The 16,196-nt window shown below is 39.3% G+C and overlaps 3 protein-coding genes across 3 annotated transcripts; 1 reads left to right on the top strand and 2 right to left on the bottom strand.

The window, feature by feature from the left end:
* Window positions 1–1,151: 1,151 nt before the first annotated feature.
* On the bottom strand, window positions 1,152–2,614 carry LOC146319778 (progonadoliberin-1-like). Its single transcript, XM_084729409.1, has 4 exons — window positions 2,603–2,614; window positions 1,497–1,625; window positions 1,314–1,412; window positions 1,152–1,199 (listed from the first exon to the last, which is right to left on the bottom strand). The coding sequence occupies exons 1-4, from the start codon at window positions 2,612–2,614 to the stop codon at window positions 1,152–1,154; spliced, it is 288 nt and encodes a 95-aa protein (XP_084585535.1).
* Window positions 2,615–4,498: 1,884 nt separating this feature from the next.
* On the bottom strand, window positions 4,499–10,366 carry kctd9a (potassium channel tetramerization domain containing 9a). Its single transcript, XM_084727818.1, has 12 exons — window positions 10,207–10,366; window positions 9,774–9,895; window positions 8,769–8,812; window positions 8,588–8,681; window positions 8,420–8,478; window positions 8,192–8,320; window positions 8,025–8,092; window positions 7,393–7,488; window positions 6,615–6,764; window positions 6,009–6,114; window positions 5,794–5,927; window positions 4,499–5,444 (listed from the first exon to the last, which is right to left on the bottom strand). The coding sequence occupies exons 1-12, from the start codon at window positions 10,252–10,254 to the stop codon at window positions 5,328–5,330; spliced, it is 1,167 nt and encodes a 388-aa protein (XP_084583944.1). The 5' UTR covers window positions 10,255–10,366; the 3' UTR covers window positions 4,499–5,327.
* Window positions 10,367–10,828: 462 nt separating this feature from the next.
* On the top strand, window positions 10,829–14,975 carry ankrd39 (ankyrin repeat domain 39). The gene is made up of 5 exons (XM_084729408.1): window positions 10,829–11,262; window positions 11,456–11,559; window positions 13,177–13,380; window positions 13,482–13,691; window positions 14,446–14,975. The coding sequence occupies exons 1-4, from the start codon at window positions 11,169–11,171 to the stop codon at window positions 13,626–13,628; spliced, it is 549 nt and encodes a 182-aa protein (XP_084585534.1). The 5' UTR covers window positions 10,829–11,168; the 3' UTR covers window positions 13,629–13,691; window positions 14,446–14,975.
* Window positions 14,976–16,196: the final 1,221 nt, after the last annotated feature.

The raw sequence follows: 16,196 nt of genomic DNA, 5'->3' as shown, positions 1-16,196 counted from the left end.
GGGTGGCAGCTGTCATCCCTAAAAGATACCTTGCCACCCCAGTTTTGGACAGTTCCAGTTCAAAATATGTTTATGCATATAAGTTGTAGCTGGCTGGAAATTTCCAAGATGGAAACTTTGAGGTCTGAGTGCAGCAAGTGAATGCAGCACGGGGTCTGCAACCTTTATGGTCATTCTGACCAAAAATCCAGTTTGGAGCTGAAACTATTCATTTCTCTATTTCCTCTGAGATTTTTCTTGTTTTGCATAGTTTGCCCCAACTCAAGACTAGCAACCAGCAAAATTGTGACTTAGGCTATAACACACAATTAAGTTGACTAAACATTAACTAACATTAACATTTTATTTGTTGTACAGGCTGCACATTTTTACAGTCTGGATGAAGCCTTTTCCAAAGGATCACACAATAAATCTGAGGGGTTTTTAAGATGTGGTAGAAAATAAGGAACTTTCTTTTAATCTCTCCTTTTTTGCAATATTTGGTAATTTTGGTAATTCAGTAAGACACATGAGGCAAACTAATCAAAATCATGTGTGTGGATTCAGCAGCACAATATAATAATCCCTCACACGTTCACAACCTGCTGACTGCTGTCAAATAGAGCAACAAGGATTAAAACTTAAAATTAAAACCTGTTAGCTGTTGTGTGTCACCTTCCCTTTTTTTAACGAAAATACTGACAAAGGTCCAGTGGCCCAGTTTTTAAACTGCTTTTTATACTTTTCTCTACTGCTGGATTAAAAATAATAATAAAAAAAACACCTGTTATGTTTCCGTGCATAACAATCAAGAAAACTCACAAAAGACTATGTACTGATCTCTTTCAAATATACTCAAATACATTCTGATCCTCCTGTTTACCAGCAGTTATACTGATGTACATAAAGCCATAAAATATCCTGAATTAGAGAGATATTTTTGAGGTAATATGTGTATGTGAAAGCACTGCTCGTACAAACCTGCCGTATTCTCATCAGGAAGTTTGAAACTGCTGGGACATGAAGCAGAACGCTGGGGATTTAAATCCTCCAACAGAGCAGAAAACGAAGTCTGCAGCTTGAATTTGGATGATGGATATTTGGATATAAATCAAGTCACGCAGCGCTTGTGATGTGCTGATATAATAATTTATTGTAGAATCAAACAATCATCATTTTTGATATGTTCGGTGTCCAGTCTCTCTGTCTATGGCACTGTCCTAAAAGAAAACAGGAGATTAAACCTGAGAGAATAAATTAAAACTTCATCAGAACCATGAGGCCTTCACAGTATTAACAGATCAATCAACAGAAAAACGATCAGAAAAACTCACAAGAAATCCTTTCATTCTATACATTTTAGGGAAATCCAGTTCCCTTGCACAACCCAGAACACCGCAGGGTGCGTCCACGTGTGGAAAACCCTCAACTATCTGTTCAAGAAGAAAAGAACATCACAATAAATTTGCCATATTGGAGGAAAATTATGAGAATCCATGAGAGTGATAAATCCTTACATTTCCCAGTGTGTCTGAGAGTCCGTCCAGCTCTCTTTTCCCTCCTGGACTCAGTCCATAAGACCAGTGCTGACAGCAGCCCTGAGACAACAACACCGTCCCCACAAGAAGCAGCACCAGCGTCAACGTCTGTGAGGACATTCTGACCAGAAAAAGATTCAGATTACACAGAAACGTCCTTTAACTCACGTTACTGTCGTAGTTCTCAGCCCTTAAATGACACAAATCTGATTTACAGTATATTTTACCTTCTGTGAATAAGGCAGGCCGGCTTCTCTGATTAGTTGCTTCTTGTCCGCTGTCCTCTGTGAATCCTGCTGCACATTATTTTCCAGGGTTTATATATATAAGCCTGTGCCATTTCCCTTTCTCTTACTTTTCCCAACACTTCACTGCAGGGGGCACAAAGTGGGATTAAGCAACACTTACTGGCGACCTGCAGAGCTGTTTAAAGGATTACACATGGTGTGTGATTTTCTGCCCTTACACAAAACAAAAAAAAAACAAGTTACACGCAGGCACGCAGGCATCACAGCCGCAAATCATCAAAACACTGCCTCTAGTTTTCAGGTACTTTTATGATCACGGTCGAGGCCAAATTTATTTACAGAGCTTTTTAAATACAAACCAGTTTGTGCCGAAGGCCTTTACAACAAACAACTGAGCAACATGATCATCACAAGACATAAATACATGAATAAATAGAAAGTACAGGGATCTGCAACCTGCAGCTCTTTAGCCCCTCTCCAGTGACTCCCTGTGTCTTTGTTAAATAATTATCTGGAAATGACTGTTTTTTTTATATTTTAATTTTAAAAATCTGTAGATCTGAGGGGCCTTCATGTTCTGTTTGAGGATGGAAGTGCAGAGATGTGAATCTAACATAACAGTGAAATGAGGTAATGTGGTTCTGAATCATTTTGTCAAGTGGTTTACAGTTTACAGAATATGAGGAGACTGAGGACCGGACCTTGAGTGACTCCACATGAGAGACATGCAGGAGTAAAGGATGAGATGAGATGACATTTTCAATGAGATCATCGGATGGTTGACAGTCCAGGTGTACCTTTAATCATTAATGGGGCCTTCACAGATATGACAGTTACCCATGATGCCATGGGCTCTAACACACCTCCATACCATCACAGCTGCTGTCTGTTGAAGAATCTGGATGGTCCTTTTCCTCTTTAGTCCAGAGGACACGGCAGTATCTGTCTTTCTCTTTGCATGGTAGAGTCTGAACTTACATTTGTAGATGCAGAGACAAACTGTGTTTACTGACAACAGTTTTCCAAAGTGTTCCTGAGTCCATGTAGTATCATTTATACAATGATGAGGGTTTTTAATGCAGTGCTGCCTGAGGGGTCAAAGGTCACAGACATTCAGTGTTGGTTTTCAGTCTTGCTCCTTACGTGCAGAGATTTCTCTGAATCCTTTAGTGATATTATGGATTGTAGATGGTGAAATCTATAAATTCCTGCAGTTTTGTGCTGACAAACGTTCAAATGCTGGTGGACTGGTGTAGTGGTGTCAGCCTTATGAGACAGGAGGACATGAAGCTTGATATTTGCTTGTCTAGAAAGATTTCTGTGAAGCTTTTTGTGAGAGTCCAGGCTAGAAGTAGGAGGTGGGTTTACAGCTGATTCTTGGGTTATGGCAACTATTCTCAATTATCCTTGAAAAATATGGTGCATTATACAAAACACTCATTCATTCACAACTGAGACAAAAAAAATATGAAAAATTAGATGACAAAGGCTTTTTCTTCTTCTTCATAGCAGTTTATTTATAACAGTCATTTATGGAAATATATTTCCACGGTCGAGTGCAATAATCACAGATAGGGAGACCGTCAGCGCTCCCCGCCTCAAACACAAACCAACATTTGCCCCATATTGCATTCAGTGAGATGTATCAAAATAAATAACCAGAGCTCTTCCACGGACTTTCACGCTCACGGTGACACACACAACATGATTGCCTTCATCGTTCATTCTCACAGGCTGGGTACCTTCTGTTGAACTGAGTGAATAAAGTATTGCATCAGAGCAGCTTTGAGCTACAGCGAGAGAAAACTTCACCGGTCAGAGACGAGTAATAATCATAATAATAATCATAATAACAGCTCTTCACACATGCAAACGGACGACGCCGTCCAGAGAGAGAAGTGAAGTGACAAACACCTGCCTACTCTAACAATCATTCTTTTGGAAGTTTTGTTTTACAGAAGATTACAAGCACCAAACATTTTTGGTGAAAAGGTTTAACATGTTACAAGTTAACATATAGTTGTGCAAATAAGTTCAAAGCATGATTACGTGATATACATCGATACACAGGAGTAATGTTTCCAGGCAAACCCACGACATGAACACGTGAAAATGGCTTTCTGTTAAAGGGACAGTTCGGATTATTCACAGTGTGGTTGTATGAGGAACTTATACGATACGATGTAGGAAACTAAACAATGTACTGCTAGTTGCTGCACTTCTATTTTGGGTGGCACAACAGTAACACAACTCCTGCGTTCTGTGAAATAAAATGACTGTTTTAGTCTGATGGCTTTGGACAGAATTATATAACAACAGTTTCTAAATATAGCGTACACTTAAAGGACAATTCTGCACTTTCCGTGTGGATGTCTTGGGAAAGGAGGCCTGTGGCAAATTTCTTCAGATTTGGTATAAAGGACACAAGGATGAATCGACTAAATTTTGTTGGTCAAAGGTCACTGTGACCTCACGTTTTTAGTCATAATTCAAGACTTCATGTGTTAATTATGAGAAGAATTTTCCCTTGTAATGTAATTATACAAACTGGTTGTATCCTCTCTGTCCACAGCAGTACAGTGTCGAGCTTCCTGCACCAGGACTCCTGCTGCTTCTCCAAACTGGAGGCGTGTCGATCACCACCTACTGTAGTTAATACACAGACTATGGATAAGTACCTCGTACAGCCACACTTCAAAAAAACCCAAACTATCCCTTTAAAGCAGACTCTTTTCTCCTAAAGCGAATCTTCAGAATAATGAATGTCATACATGTATATAAACATAACAATAAGCAGTGCCACAGTCAAACGCATGCACTTGTGGATCACTCACACACCAGATTAAAAAAAGAGGTAGATTCACAGAAAACAAGGGAAAAGCTTCTTTAAGAACACAATAATTCAAAGTAGGAAAGGAGAAACGTCACAGCTGTACATCTTGTATTGCATACCCAAGCTGTGTTTAAAACTAGCCCGTCGCATAGTTTTATTTTACGGTGCACTAACAGCACTTTTAGCCTTTCAGACTGTGCTGTTGTTATGGCTTTGGCTTGCATCGCTTCCTATATTGTACGTTGAATCCAGCAAAAATTAAGTTAAAGAGGAAGATTTAACGACACAGTTATTGGTAGGTGACCCTTCTGTTTCTGCTACAGCAGCATCAGTGAAGCTCTCGACTTCACCACACGCAGATTATCTGATTCTGACTCCCATTAACACGTCAAGTAACATGAAGAGAATATAAATTATGTAAAACATGACATGAGTGGATTGCATCCAGTCACATCTACATACACGAGGAACATTATTTTGTTTTGGTGATATATGCAGCCGAACATTTACAAACATACAGAGACAACCCTGAATAAAATCTAGTGCAAGATATTTAAAGCTAACATGATATAGGTGGAATGCCAGGGATGTGCATACAGTTACCTGTGCTGCAGACAGGTACAGATTGAGAGTAGGGAGTATACTGTACTGGAGGAGAGGCTGCTGGAGGAACAGAGCAGTAAAGAAAGCCGACTCAGGCTCACACTGACAGCCGCTGTGTGAGCGGAGTTATCTGACGCTCTGAGACATGTGCAGAGGAGTCAGCATCTCTTCAAAGATGGCTCCTTTCACGTTAGAGCCTCTCAGGTTGGCTTCTTGTAGATCGCAGCCGGACAGGTCACAGTTCTGCAGAGACGCAGCAGAGACAGAACAGTAAGACAGGAGAAATAAATGGATCTGAGGAAAAACCTGACGTATATTAAATATTTTATGGAAGCAGGCTGGAAAATGTTCACATATTTCATTGGTGATTTAACTCCTGCTAAAGCATTATGTAAAACCACAAGTGACGATAGTTTCTTTTCTTTTCTCATTATTTTATTATCTAGTGGTTGATGGTATTTGGGGGGGGGGGTACATCTGTACTCAGATGTGCACTGTTTCATCCTTTCTGGCCCAAGAAGGTTGCTGTAAATTCTAAGATCTCCAGCTGAGTCAGCATGAAGGTTTTTAGAGATGATCCCCTCTGACTCACCTCCAGATCGGTCCCTGCTAAAGTGGCTCCCCGCAGGTTACAATTCTTCAGCTTGGCATTTTTCAGAGTGGCCACACGCAGGTTGATCCCGGTCATCTGGCTTCCTTCCATGTCCACTCCCTTCAGGTTAGCACCTGATCACAGAAACAGTCGGTTAAAACACGACTACAAATATGAAACGACCTCTGCTTTGATTAATGTTTGTGATGGATCACCTTCCAGGTTGGCCTTCAGTCCCGATGGATCCTCGAAGTTGCATCCTTTGAGAGACGCTCCCTCAGCATTGGAGCAGAGCATCTTCACCCCCTGTAAGTTAGCACCCTGCAAAAAAAAAGTTCATAATGTTCCTGTAAGTTCATACTGAGTTACAACCTACATGAAATGTATGTGAAGTGACCAGATTGAGGAGAAAACAGTCCGGTTGTCTGCTTGTTTCTTTAATGAGGTGACTGTGAGAGGAGGTCTGTGTGTGTGTGTGTGTGTGTGTGTGTGTGTGTGTGTGTGTGTGTGTGTGTGTGTGTGTGTGTGTGTGTGTGTGTTTGTGTCATTGGCAAACATGTTGAAGAACAGAACGGTTCTTCCTCCACACCACTGAGGGGACAGCAGGTGTGAAGTGACCAAAAACCACAAACTAAAAGTCTATTGTTCACCAGCAGGAGGAAGGCCAACAAAAATAACACAAAAACGCCGCACACAGTTTAAACAGAAGACGGAAACGTTTGCTTCCCCACAGTGAGATTCTCTGAGTGCGTTCTGCTGCTCATAGTGTATGAACACATGAATCATTTAGTGGTGGCATGAAAACAGTTTTTCAGACTCACATCCAGGTTGGCTCCGGAGAGATCGGCTCGCTCCAGATTAGAGCAGCACAGGTTGGCGTGTGTCAGATTGCAGCGGCTCAGATTCGCCATTTTGAAGTTGATGTAACGCAGATCGAGTCGGGACAGATCAGCGCCACTGAAGTTAAGACCCTGAAAACAGGAAGAGAAATAGAGTCAGACAACTGAAAGAAAAAGAAATGCCAATCATTTTGAAAACTGATTGTTTCAGACATTTTTCAAGCAAAACATTTGCTGCTTTTCTGTCATTTATGAAGGTAAATAAGAGTTTTTGGGTTTTGGATTGTATGTTGGACAAAAGAAAAGAAGGATCTGGGAAACTGTGATGAGCATTCATTACAATTCTTTAATGTTTTACAGAATGAACAATTCATTTTGAAAATAATCAGCAGATTAATCAGCAATGACTGCATTTACATGCACACAGTATCCTGGTTTTGATCTTATTCAGGATACGATGCTGACATAGAACATGAGAAACCTGGTTATTCACACCCCTGAACACGTCTGTCTGTAGTTCAAACTTTTCATCTCAGTATCTACCAACAAAGGCTGTTCAGAAACCAGGAGTACTCCAGGTCCCGTATCCAGGTTTCTCAAAACCAGGATATGATGTTTATATCTGCAAAACATAACCATAACACTACAAAAAACTGATCATAACCAGAATACTTTTGTGCATGTAAACGCAGTCGCTGAACGCAGCAGCCTTTATGTTGAACTGATGGGCTAAATGAAGTCGTTTTTCGTGGGGCTCTACCTGACAGCGGAGCTCTGACTTGGTCGGTGTTGCCAGAAGAAAACGTACAAACTCTTTGCGGGAGATGGGAGAGTGGTCCTCAGGAGGCTGTGAGCTCTGTTTTCAAAGGAAGAACATGGTGAATCCCGATGCGTTCACATTACTAAATGTAAACTATTAACTAGAACTGAACTGAATAGTTTGAAGCTTTAAATTATGATACAAATGTTGCACAGCCTTTTCTTTTGTTTGCTATTTATTCTGTTTAAAGTCTGTTTTTCTGCACAGTTGCAGATAAAGATCAGGCTAAACTAATAATATTAGTATTACACTATTCGTAGAATTAGATTCCAGTAGTGGCTGCAGAATCTATTTTCTGACTCGTGTGATCCAAACATTGTAAAAATAAAGATAAAAATGTAAGCCTTCAAAAACAACAGACTTTGGCTGATCACAGGTCAGTGACACAGCTGATTGGCCATTGATTCTCCAGAACTGGTTACTGTGCCTTTAACTGGTTGTTCTAGGAGCAATCAAACAGCAATATAAATTACATTTTAATTCATCTGAAAACCTCAGTAGAACATAAGTGTAAAAAAAAATCCATTTGTTACAGCCCTGCTTTAGTATTTACCTTCCACAGTTCATATTACCTTGATCGCTGCTTCCAGCTGTTCAGCAAGCTGCTCGATTCCAAAGAAGCGAGCCTCCTCCAGCACACCTGGAGGACATTAAGGACAAATTTGATCAGGAAATAACTGTGAGAATTTTATTTAAAGACCCACCTCTTCAGGCACGCTTCATCATTAAGGATTCTTACCTCGTATATTTATGCCTTCATTGATGATGAGCTGACCGTGTCTCAGATAGTTGAGGATCGGCTCAAAGTATTCCGGGCTGCGGTCGATCAGGTACGCCCCGTGCCTGTCCCGCTTGTTCCCCCACACATCTGGAGCAAATACAGAGGTTCATTCAGAAACATGGCTCAGATAAAACAAAGGATGAAATGCTCTCTGATTGGCTCGTCTGATCTGCAGCCATTGTTCACCTTTCTCTCGAAACATGTGAGCGAGCATACTCTCTGGCTCTTTGCTGACCAGGGTGCTCCTGAACACAACACAGACACGTTCAGTAAAGAAGACAATTCATGAAAATGTTACTATAACAGAGAAAATCTAACATTAATCTTTAGTAATGAGTTTAAGACCACAGATACCTGGTGGTGGTGAAGGGACGACCGCCAATATTCAGGGTCAGCCAATCAGTGTGAGCTCCATGATCTGATGAAACCTTGGCTTCATTTTGAGGGTCTGTGGTATAAAGAAAAAGAAGAGAAGAAGAGTGTGAGACCACGTTCACACTTTGACTGACAGTGGATGAGACATGACAGCACTCACCGATAAATGGATCTCCTTCTGACACATACAACACGTCGTCATCTCTGTCAGAAACACAAGATACACGGACATGTCACAGATACACACTTCATTACAGAACAAACGACAGATGATAATGATGATGATGATGATGATGATATTTAAAGACAAGATTTATTTCTTTTGCACAAGGAAACATTCCCTCGCATAAGTTCAGTCTGAGCACAGATGGCGTGAGGATGTCTCTCGTCTGCTCAGAGCGTATTGTACAACACTTCATACTGCACACGTGTGATCAAACTACAGAGAAGCAGGATTACAGAAACTTCAAGTGGCCTATAATGATGTTGTGAGAATATTACTCCAGAGCCAGAGATGGTACAACGCAAGTGTTTTTGTCTGCAGGAGTCAAGTCTTTCTAGTCTGTCATAAGAAATCTCACGTGCAAATCTATATGCTGGTGAAATGACTCTGAGAGAGAAATAATGTTTTAGTTTATTCTCATCAAGTGTAAGGCATTGATACATACATTTCACGACCACTTCACGATAAGACCACCTTTATAAATGATTTATAAATAGCATAAATAGATTATTACCTTCTATATTCTGTAAAAAAGTATATCAGACAGTATGATGACATCTGTATTTTTTCATCTGCTCCCAATCATCCAGTATCTGTCAGGTCCTAGTGAGCCGTTACTGGATCTTGCCATAAAGTGAACCCACATCGATGTATGAAAAATATATTATAACTGTTCATTAATGATTTATAAAGTGTTTACAACCTAATTGTGAACGATTTATAATTAATGTATACTGCAGTGTTATTGTAAAGTGGTACTTTGTATTTTTCTCCTTTAAATCATGACCTTTTATTGTGCCTATTATATGTAATTTATAATAAGTGATGTCTTGTCTTGGACCTTGAGTGTGTAATAAAGTTTGAATTGAATTAAAGTGAACTGACAGAATGAGACGACATGCTCATAACAGCAACATGTTTATTATTATGGTGTGATCTTACCGTATAAGGGCAATGTCATCTATGAGACCACCCTTCCCATTGTACAAACAGGAGGCTTTGATTCCCAACTTATTGCTCGCTACTGACAGTAAGTCTGACAAGGTCCCATAAACTGCTACAACCTGAAAATAAAGGATTAAAAATCAATGGAAACTAAATAGGTCACTGTTGTCTGATACATGATTAATGAGGCACAGTCAGTTAGCAACAGAGTAAACGAGGCTGAGATAACATTTCAATTCATCTTAATTGTGGAAATAATGCTATAAAAACTACTGTTTATTTTCACTTCATATGACTATTGTTAATAACTCTTTATATGTACAATGTAAAAGCGTCACTTCGCTATAATGAAATCCGTCTGTTCAGTGGAAAAATCCAGTCATTCTGCGGCCCATTAAGCTAACACATTAAATAGCTTATTATTACCCACCTTGCCATTTTTATTTGTCCCGTTAATAAATAAGGTAACTCTTCTCATTCTTTACGCGCTTTGGTTATTACTACTTTATTACAATTACGACAATTAATTTGGCGTTTGCCAGCTAACACTAGCTCGCCGATTCAAGCTGGGTTAGCTAGCTGCATCAGACAATAACACGAGACAAAAGATGCCTTCATGAGCGACCGGAAAAATAGCCATTATCAGCTTGCACATACATACAATACCCCAAGCGCAGGTAGGCAATGGGTAAAGTTTAATATCTCACCTTCTCTGGTACATTTACACTTAGAGTCTCAGTTATTTTGTTTATTATTAACACATTACATACATAAATTTTGCTAACGGCGATGTAGGACATTAAAGGGGACAGAAAAGATCAGACATGTAGTAATTTTTGATAATTCATGAAAATAATTAAGGGCAGCAGCGTACTATTTCGCTTTTCATCATCATTATGCTGCCACAGCACAGAATTATGTGCCGCCGCTTGTTTTCTCTAAACAAATCTGGACATAATCAGACAATCCCACGAAATAAGCGAGTCCCTGAAGGGGCTTCCCGAATGCAGCTCTGCCATTGGTTGGAGCGTTCACGCAGAGGCACGTAAGGACGTTATTTTACGTCCGGTGGTCTGGTGCAAACACCTAGCCGCTCTGGCGTTTTTTCGTGATTTCTGACATAAATTAACGCTAATGGCCATTTACAGTAGGTCAGCCTGTGTCCAAATTATTCCATAGAATATTTACTATCTTTCGGTTAAACATTCGCTGACTTTTTAACTTTATTTCGTGTGGTTTTGTATGTTGGTGGTGATAATATCTCATGAAGTTGAGGACCACTGAAGACAGGAAGAAACAGAAATGTCAAACATCTTAACTCTCAGAACCTAGTGTTTAGCTTAACATTTTAATCGATCTGTATCCTGTTAAATTGCCAAATTAATTCACACAATGGCCTCTGACAGACAGCAGTGTGCGTGTTGCTCCCATCCTTTCTCTTCTCCCAGTGTTTCCCAGACCCTGGATGAGATGGACTTTGAAAGAGGTTTGCATTCATGTGGTGGCTGAGTGAAATCATGGTTCTAATAGAGTTATGTAGAATATATAATTGTTTGTAAGTAGATCTCCTCCTCCAAATGCAAAATGTCGCATATTTGACTTTTGCCCATAGTTATTTTTGCACCTGATTTTACTGTCAGTGAAGGACAGGTGTGTGTTTGTGTGTCATTCTTCTGCAGGTATCTGGTCTGCTGCAATGGACGGAGACCTGGAGAGAGTCAAGTCTTTGGTGCAGAGAGGCACAGACCCAAACCTGAGAGACTCAGCTGGATACACAGCTCTGGTGAGTCTGCTGACAAGATGTTTAGCTGTACAGAGATGGACACAAACATCAAAAAGCATCTTCTTACAAATTAGAAATATATTGTGTCAAAGGATTTAATCTGAATATTTAGGCAAATGCTCTAAAAGCCAGTGTATATTTATGAAGCATATTTCATGTTGAAAGCAATTTTATTTAGGAATTACTTGCTTTCCTAGTTGAAAGAAAGTAGTTCCAGTTGATTTTAGAAAGAAAATAGTTTCTACTTGAAACTGCTAACAACAAGGGCTGTGAATTATCTTGAGTAACTGGGTCAAAGAGACGCTGGTGTAAGATTACCAAACCATAGCAAACAGTTAAAGATATAATCTGCAACATTTTCCTAAAAAAAACAAAACAATGTATAGACTGTATTGTTTGATGGTGGTGGCAGAATCTCCCCTCTACCTTTATTTTCTTACTTTTTCTCAGTTTTGCTGCGCTCAGAACATTTCACCAGCCCAAAAATGTGTTTTTTTGACATCTTGATGCGTTTAAGAACAGCTCGGACAAATTCTACTCTACATAGGATCTGCAAGTTATGAAGTTCCTGTAATGATACAGCCCCAGATACACAAAATATTAATATGTTTGGACACGCTACAATCTCTTTGACCTCTTTGAGCACTGAACAGTTTTTGAAATGAAACCATGTGAAATGTTGAGAGGAAAAATCTCTCAGAAACATCTGAAACATGTCGAGGACACACAGCTACACATTGATATTTTTGTGTGAAATCTTTGTAAAGTGTTGTATTTCATAAACTTTATTTTGAATGTTAATTTTAAATTGTAGTGTAACTAGCAGCTGTAGTGGAGTAAAAGTACAATATTTTTCCTAGAAACAGAAAGAAATAGAAAGTAACATGGAAAGAAAGTACAAGTACCTCAAACTTGTCATTAGTACTTGAGTAAATATATTTAGTTACATTTCAGCACTGACTATTAAATTATGTAATTTACCATCTGGAATCATCCAAATAGGACTTTGGTGTTGTTGAAATAAACAATAACTTCAAATTGAACTTTTACATTATGACCACCAGAGGTCGACAGAGAGGCAGACACCTGCAGGAATATGATTGATTTTTTTTATTGAATTGATAGACTGATTAAAGGGGAAAAGGTGGAAATAAGAAGGGGGTGAGTGGTGACTGTTTCAAGTAAAATCCATTCAATAAAATATTTTTTTAATTATATTTTGTGTCAAATTATCATTTTCTAAAAGAAAATATTTGTGTAATAAGTGTAACTTTATAACATTTAACGACATCTTCATGACAAGTCCAAAATGTCCCACTTTGTTTGAGGCTACGTAATAAATACACACATGGCTCAATTCTAATGATGGACCAAAAACATGTGACAGTTTAATGTTAAAATATAAAGCTAAACAGTTTCTTTAAGTCTGATAATGTCAAGTTGTCATAACAAAGACACCTCAAACAATGTCAACTTTGTATTAAAAATGACATAATTGACCAAATGACACTTAATGACAACAGTCAGAAACATTAATAAACGTTGAGACTGTCTCATGCACACCGTTTTCTGTTTTTTTGCCCTTTAGCGTTCTAACGTTTGTGTGTTTTGTCTCAGCACTATGCAGGTCGCAGCGGTCGCCTCGCTGTCTGCAGGTTTCTTCTTGAGAACGGTGCTTGTGCGTCTCCTCAGACTCCAGGTGGAGCCACACCACTCCATCGATCAGCTTACTGCGGTCATCTGGACGTGGTCAGACTCCTGCTGCAGCACAGAGCAGACCCAACGCTCTGCGATGACGACGGAGCTTCACCTTTACATAAGGTACAAAATCAGCAGCAGCAGCAGCATGATAAAATCAGCCCAGAGAGATAGTCTGATCATCGGTTAACCACCGCCTGTTATTCTGTTAAATTCTTGGGCAGGCTGCAGAACGGGGGCATCAGGAGGTGTGCCAGCTGCTTCTGGAGCACAGTCCAGCGCTCTGCAGCCAGGTGAACAAGAGGCTGCAGCTCCCCTACCAGCTGGCAGCACAGGAAGATCTGCAGGAGCTGTTAAAACCGCCGCGGTGACCTCAGACACATCTGGACATGAGTTTAAGATCAGACCAATGATGTGAGCCCAACACAGACGAGGTGAGGTCCACTGGAATCAGAGCGACTCTGGTTCACTTCTCCTGGCTGCTTGTTTCTCACCTGAACAGTGAGACAGGATAGACACCATAAACATCATCCTGTTTGTGATTTATAGTTTGCTGCTTGTTTTTCCAAATTGTCTGACTGGTCAGAATCATATGTCTCTGAGGTTATCGATTCCTTTTATTGATCCCGGCATGCTTTTGTGACAGTTTCACATTGCAGAACAATGACATCAAACACCTCCACTGCTGGAAACCTGCAAGAAGGAGTGATGGCAGAGAAAAAGAAATGGTCCAAAGCATGGCTTCATTGCACAAAGAAAGATGACAACAGTGCTTGTTATAATGTCTGTGAAATGATCTTTTTAAGTGATCATTCTATACAACATGAGCCTATTTTCCAGGAATGTCATGTATGTGACACTCTGCATACGAGTGTCACAGCTTCCCAGTCGAGCAGCACGTCTGTTAGGGAGGGTAAATGTCCTCTGTTGTAATACTAGCATCACACAGCAAACAATTTCTCAAATCACCTGCATGTATTTTTCTTCTCTGTTGCTGCACTGGGATCAGCCTCAGACGTTGCCATCTTAGACACAGAGCACAGAAATATTGCCGTTCAACACAGAACAGATGGATGTGGAGTGTGGTTTGAGGCATTTCAGCCTGATGGATGTCTGTTTTTGAATCTCTGTCAGCAGGGGGAGCTGTTGTCTTAAACTCTGCGTGTGTGGTTTTTTTTTTTTTTTTAGTGCACCATGTGAATTATCTGGCAGCTTCCACACAGTGACCTCATTCGATCCTCCCAGCACACTGTTGGAAAACTGAACAGGCTGACTGTTGGAGAGAGAAAAGCATCAGTGTGGCTGTTACAGCTGATAGTCACACATCATCATCATCATCATCATCATCATCATCGGACACCACCGTTCTGACAAGTTATGTTTATGTACTTTATTATTCACTGTGCATCAATATCACTGCAACAGATTAAATGATTTAAAGGTAATTTTGGCGCATTTGTATCATGAGACATATTTTAACTTTAGTCTGTAGCTGCTCAGCTGATATATTTTGTTACTGACCTGTTGCTCCTGCAGGAACTCGTCTGAACTGCCTCTAGTTTTATGTCTGTTTGTGGAGCTCCTGCTTCATGCTTTCACACTTTTCTACTCTGAGGCCAAATGTTGACGGCTGATAGTCTTTGTTATTCTGGTGAAGTAATGATCTCAAATACATGGAGACAGAAAAAGAATAAATGTGCAAATATAAAGACAAATAACCACATTTGAGAATTAGACAGTTTAGTTTAGTTTAGTTAGTTTAGTTTCTTGCTTTGTTATTCCTTGAAGGTCAGTCAACTGGCTGAGTCTGTTCCTGCACACATGAATCCTGCCTGGATGGTTCATTCAAGCAGAATTTAGAATTTAGAATTTATTTCAGTCTGCAAAATAAGAAGAAATAAGAGCATCACATATAAATCTACAAATTAATGTAAATAAATGTGTAACCTCTTACAGAAAATGGCAGATACTTAAATACTGCAGTGCAAAACATTACAGCAAAATAATGAAACAACAGAACAAATTCAAACTTTTAAAAGTCATTTATATGAAAAAAAAATCTAAATATGTATTTTTTAAAATATATTATAAATATCTTAACAAATACCTTGTTTCCAATCAAGAAAAAGCATTAAGGATTAAAATGAGGAAAAATAAAGGGGTAAAAATAGATAAAAGGCATTCTATAAAATAAAAACATAAAAAAAATATTAGAGGTGTATTAATTTCAGTATTAAATCTAAAATGGATCAAAATGAGCTTTCAGTTTCAAGAATCAAATCAAAAGGCAGGATAGGTGACTCTCACAGTATCTGTGTTTCTCTCCACATGTTTGAACAAAAGATCAACACCGGCCGTCTTCTCACACTTCAGACCAAACAGATTATTTTTTCTTTTTAGAATTTGTAAAAGCAAAAGAAAGTTAGCAGAGGCACAAAACAAATGATCTGTTGCTAAAAAAAACTTGAAAAAATGAATCAAATCATGACCTTAAAGTTGAAATTCATATTGAACTGCGGTTTTGCAATTTGTAATTTATGTGAAAACAAACATTTTAAAGCACTGCTGTGACTCCATACATAAACAACATAACTCTGATCAGTTATCTGTTGTTTATTGATATCTCAGTCACACCTTGTTTTTAGGTGTTTTTAAATTAAATATTCAGACTCTTTTGAAAGGATTAGCAGTTATTAGCTTTGTGTTGAGGCGACTCATGTTGTGTGAAGTTATCAAAGGCAGGACGACACACGACTGAGGGCTTTTTCAACCAGGATTTATATGCAAAGGGAACAAAGGATGGAAGCCTGGGGGTGAATGAAGGATGTTGATATTTCCATATCTACTGAAACACATGGAAATACTTTCAACTATTGTCTCACATACTTACTTATTCAAAGCACGTTCAATAAGTAACACATGCACTCGTCTCATGTGCA

The sequence above is a fragment of the Lutjanus erythropterus genome, chromosome 10 (assembly GCF_056507025.1).
Source record: "Lutjanus erythropterus isolate fLutEry1 chromosome 10, fLutEry1.hap2, whole genome shotgun sequence".
NCBI lineage: Eukaryota > Metazoa > Chordata > Actinopteri > Lutjaniformes > Lutjanidae > Lutjanus > Lutjanus erythropterus.
The sequence above is the reverse complement of the archived record's forward strand: the minus strand, read 5'-3'. Positions and strand labels throughout refer to the sequence as shown.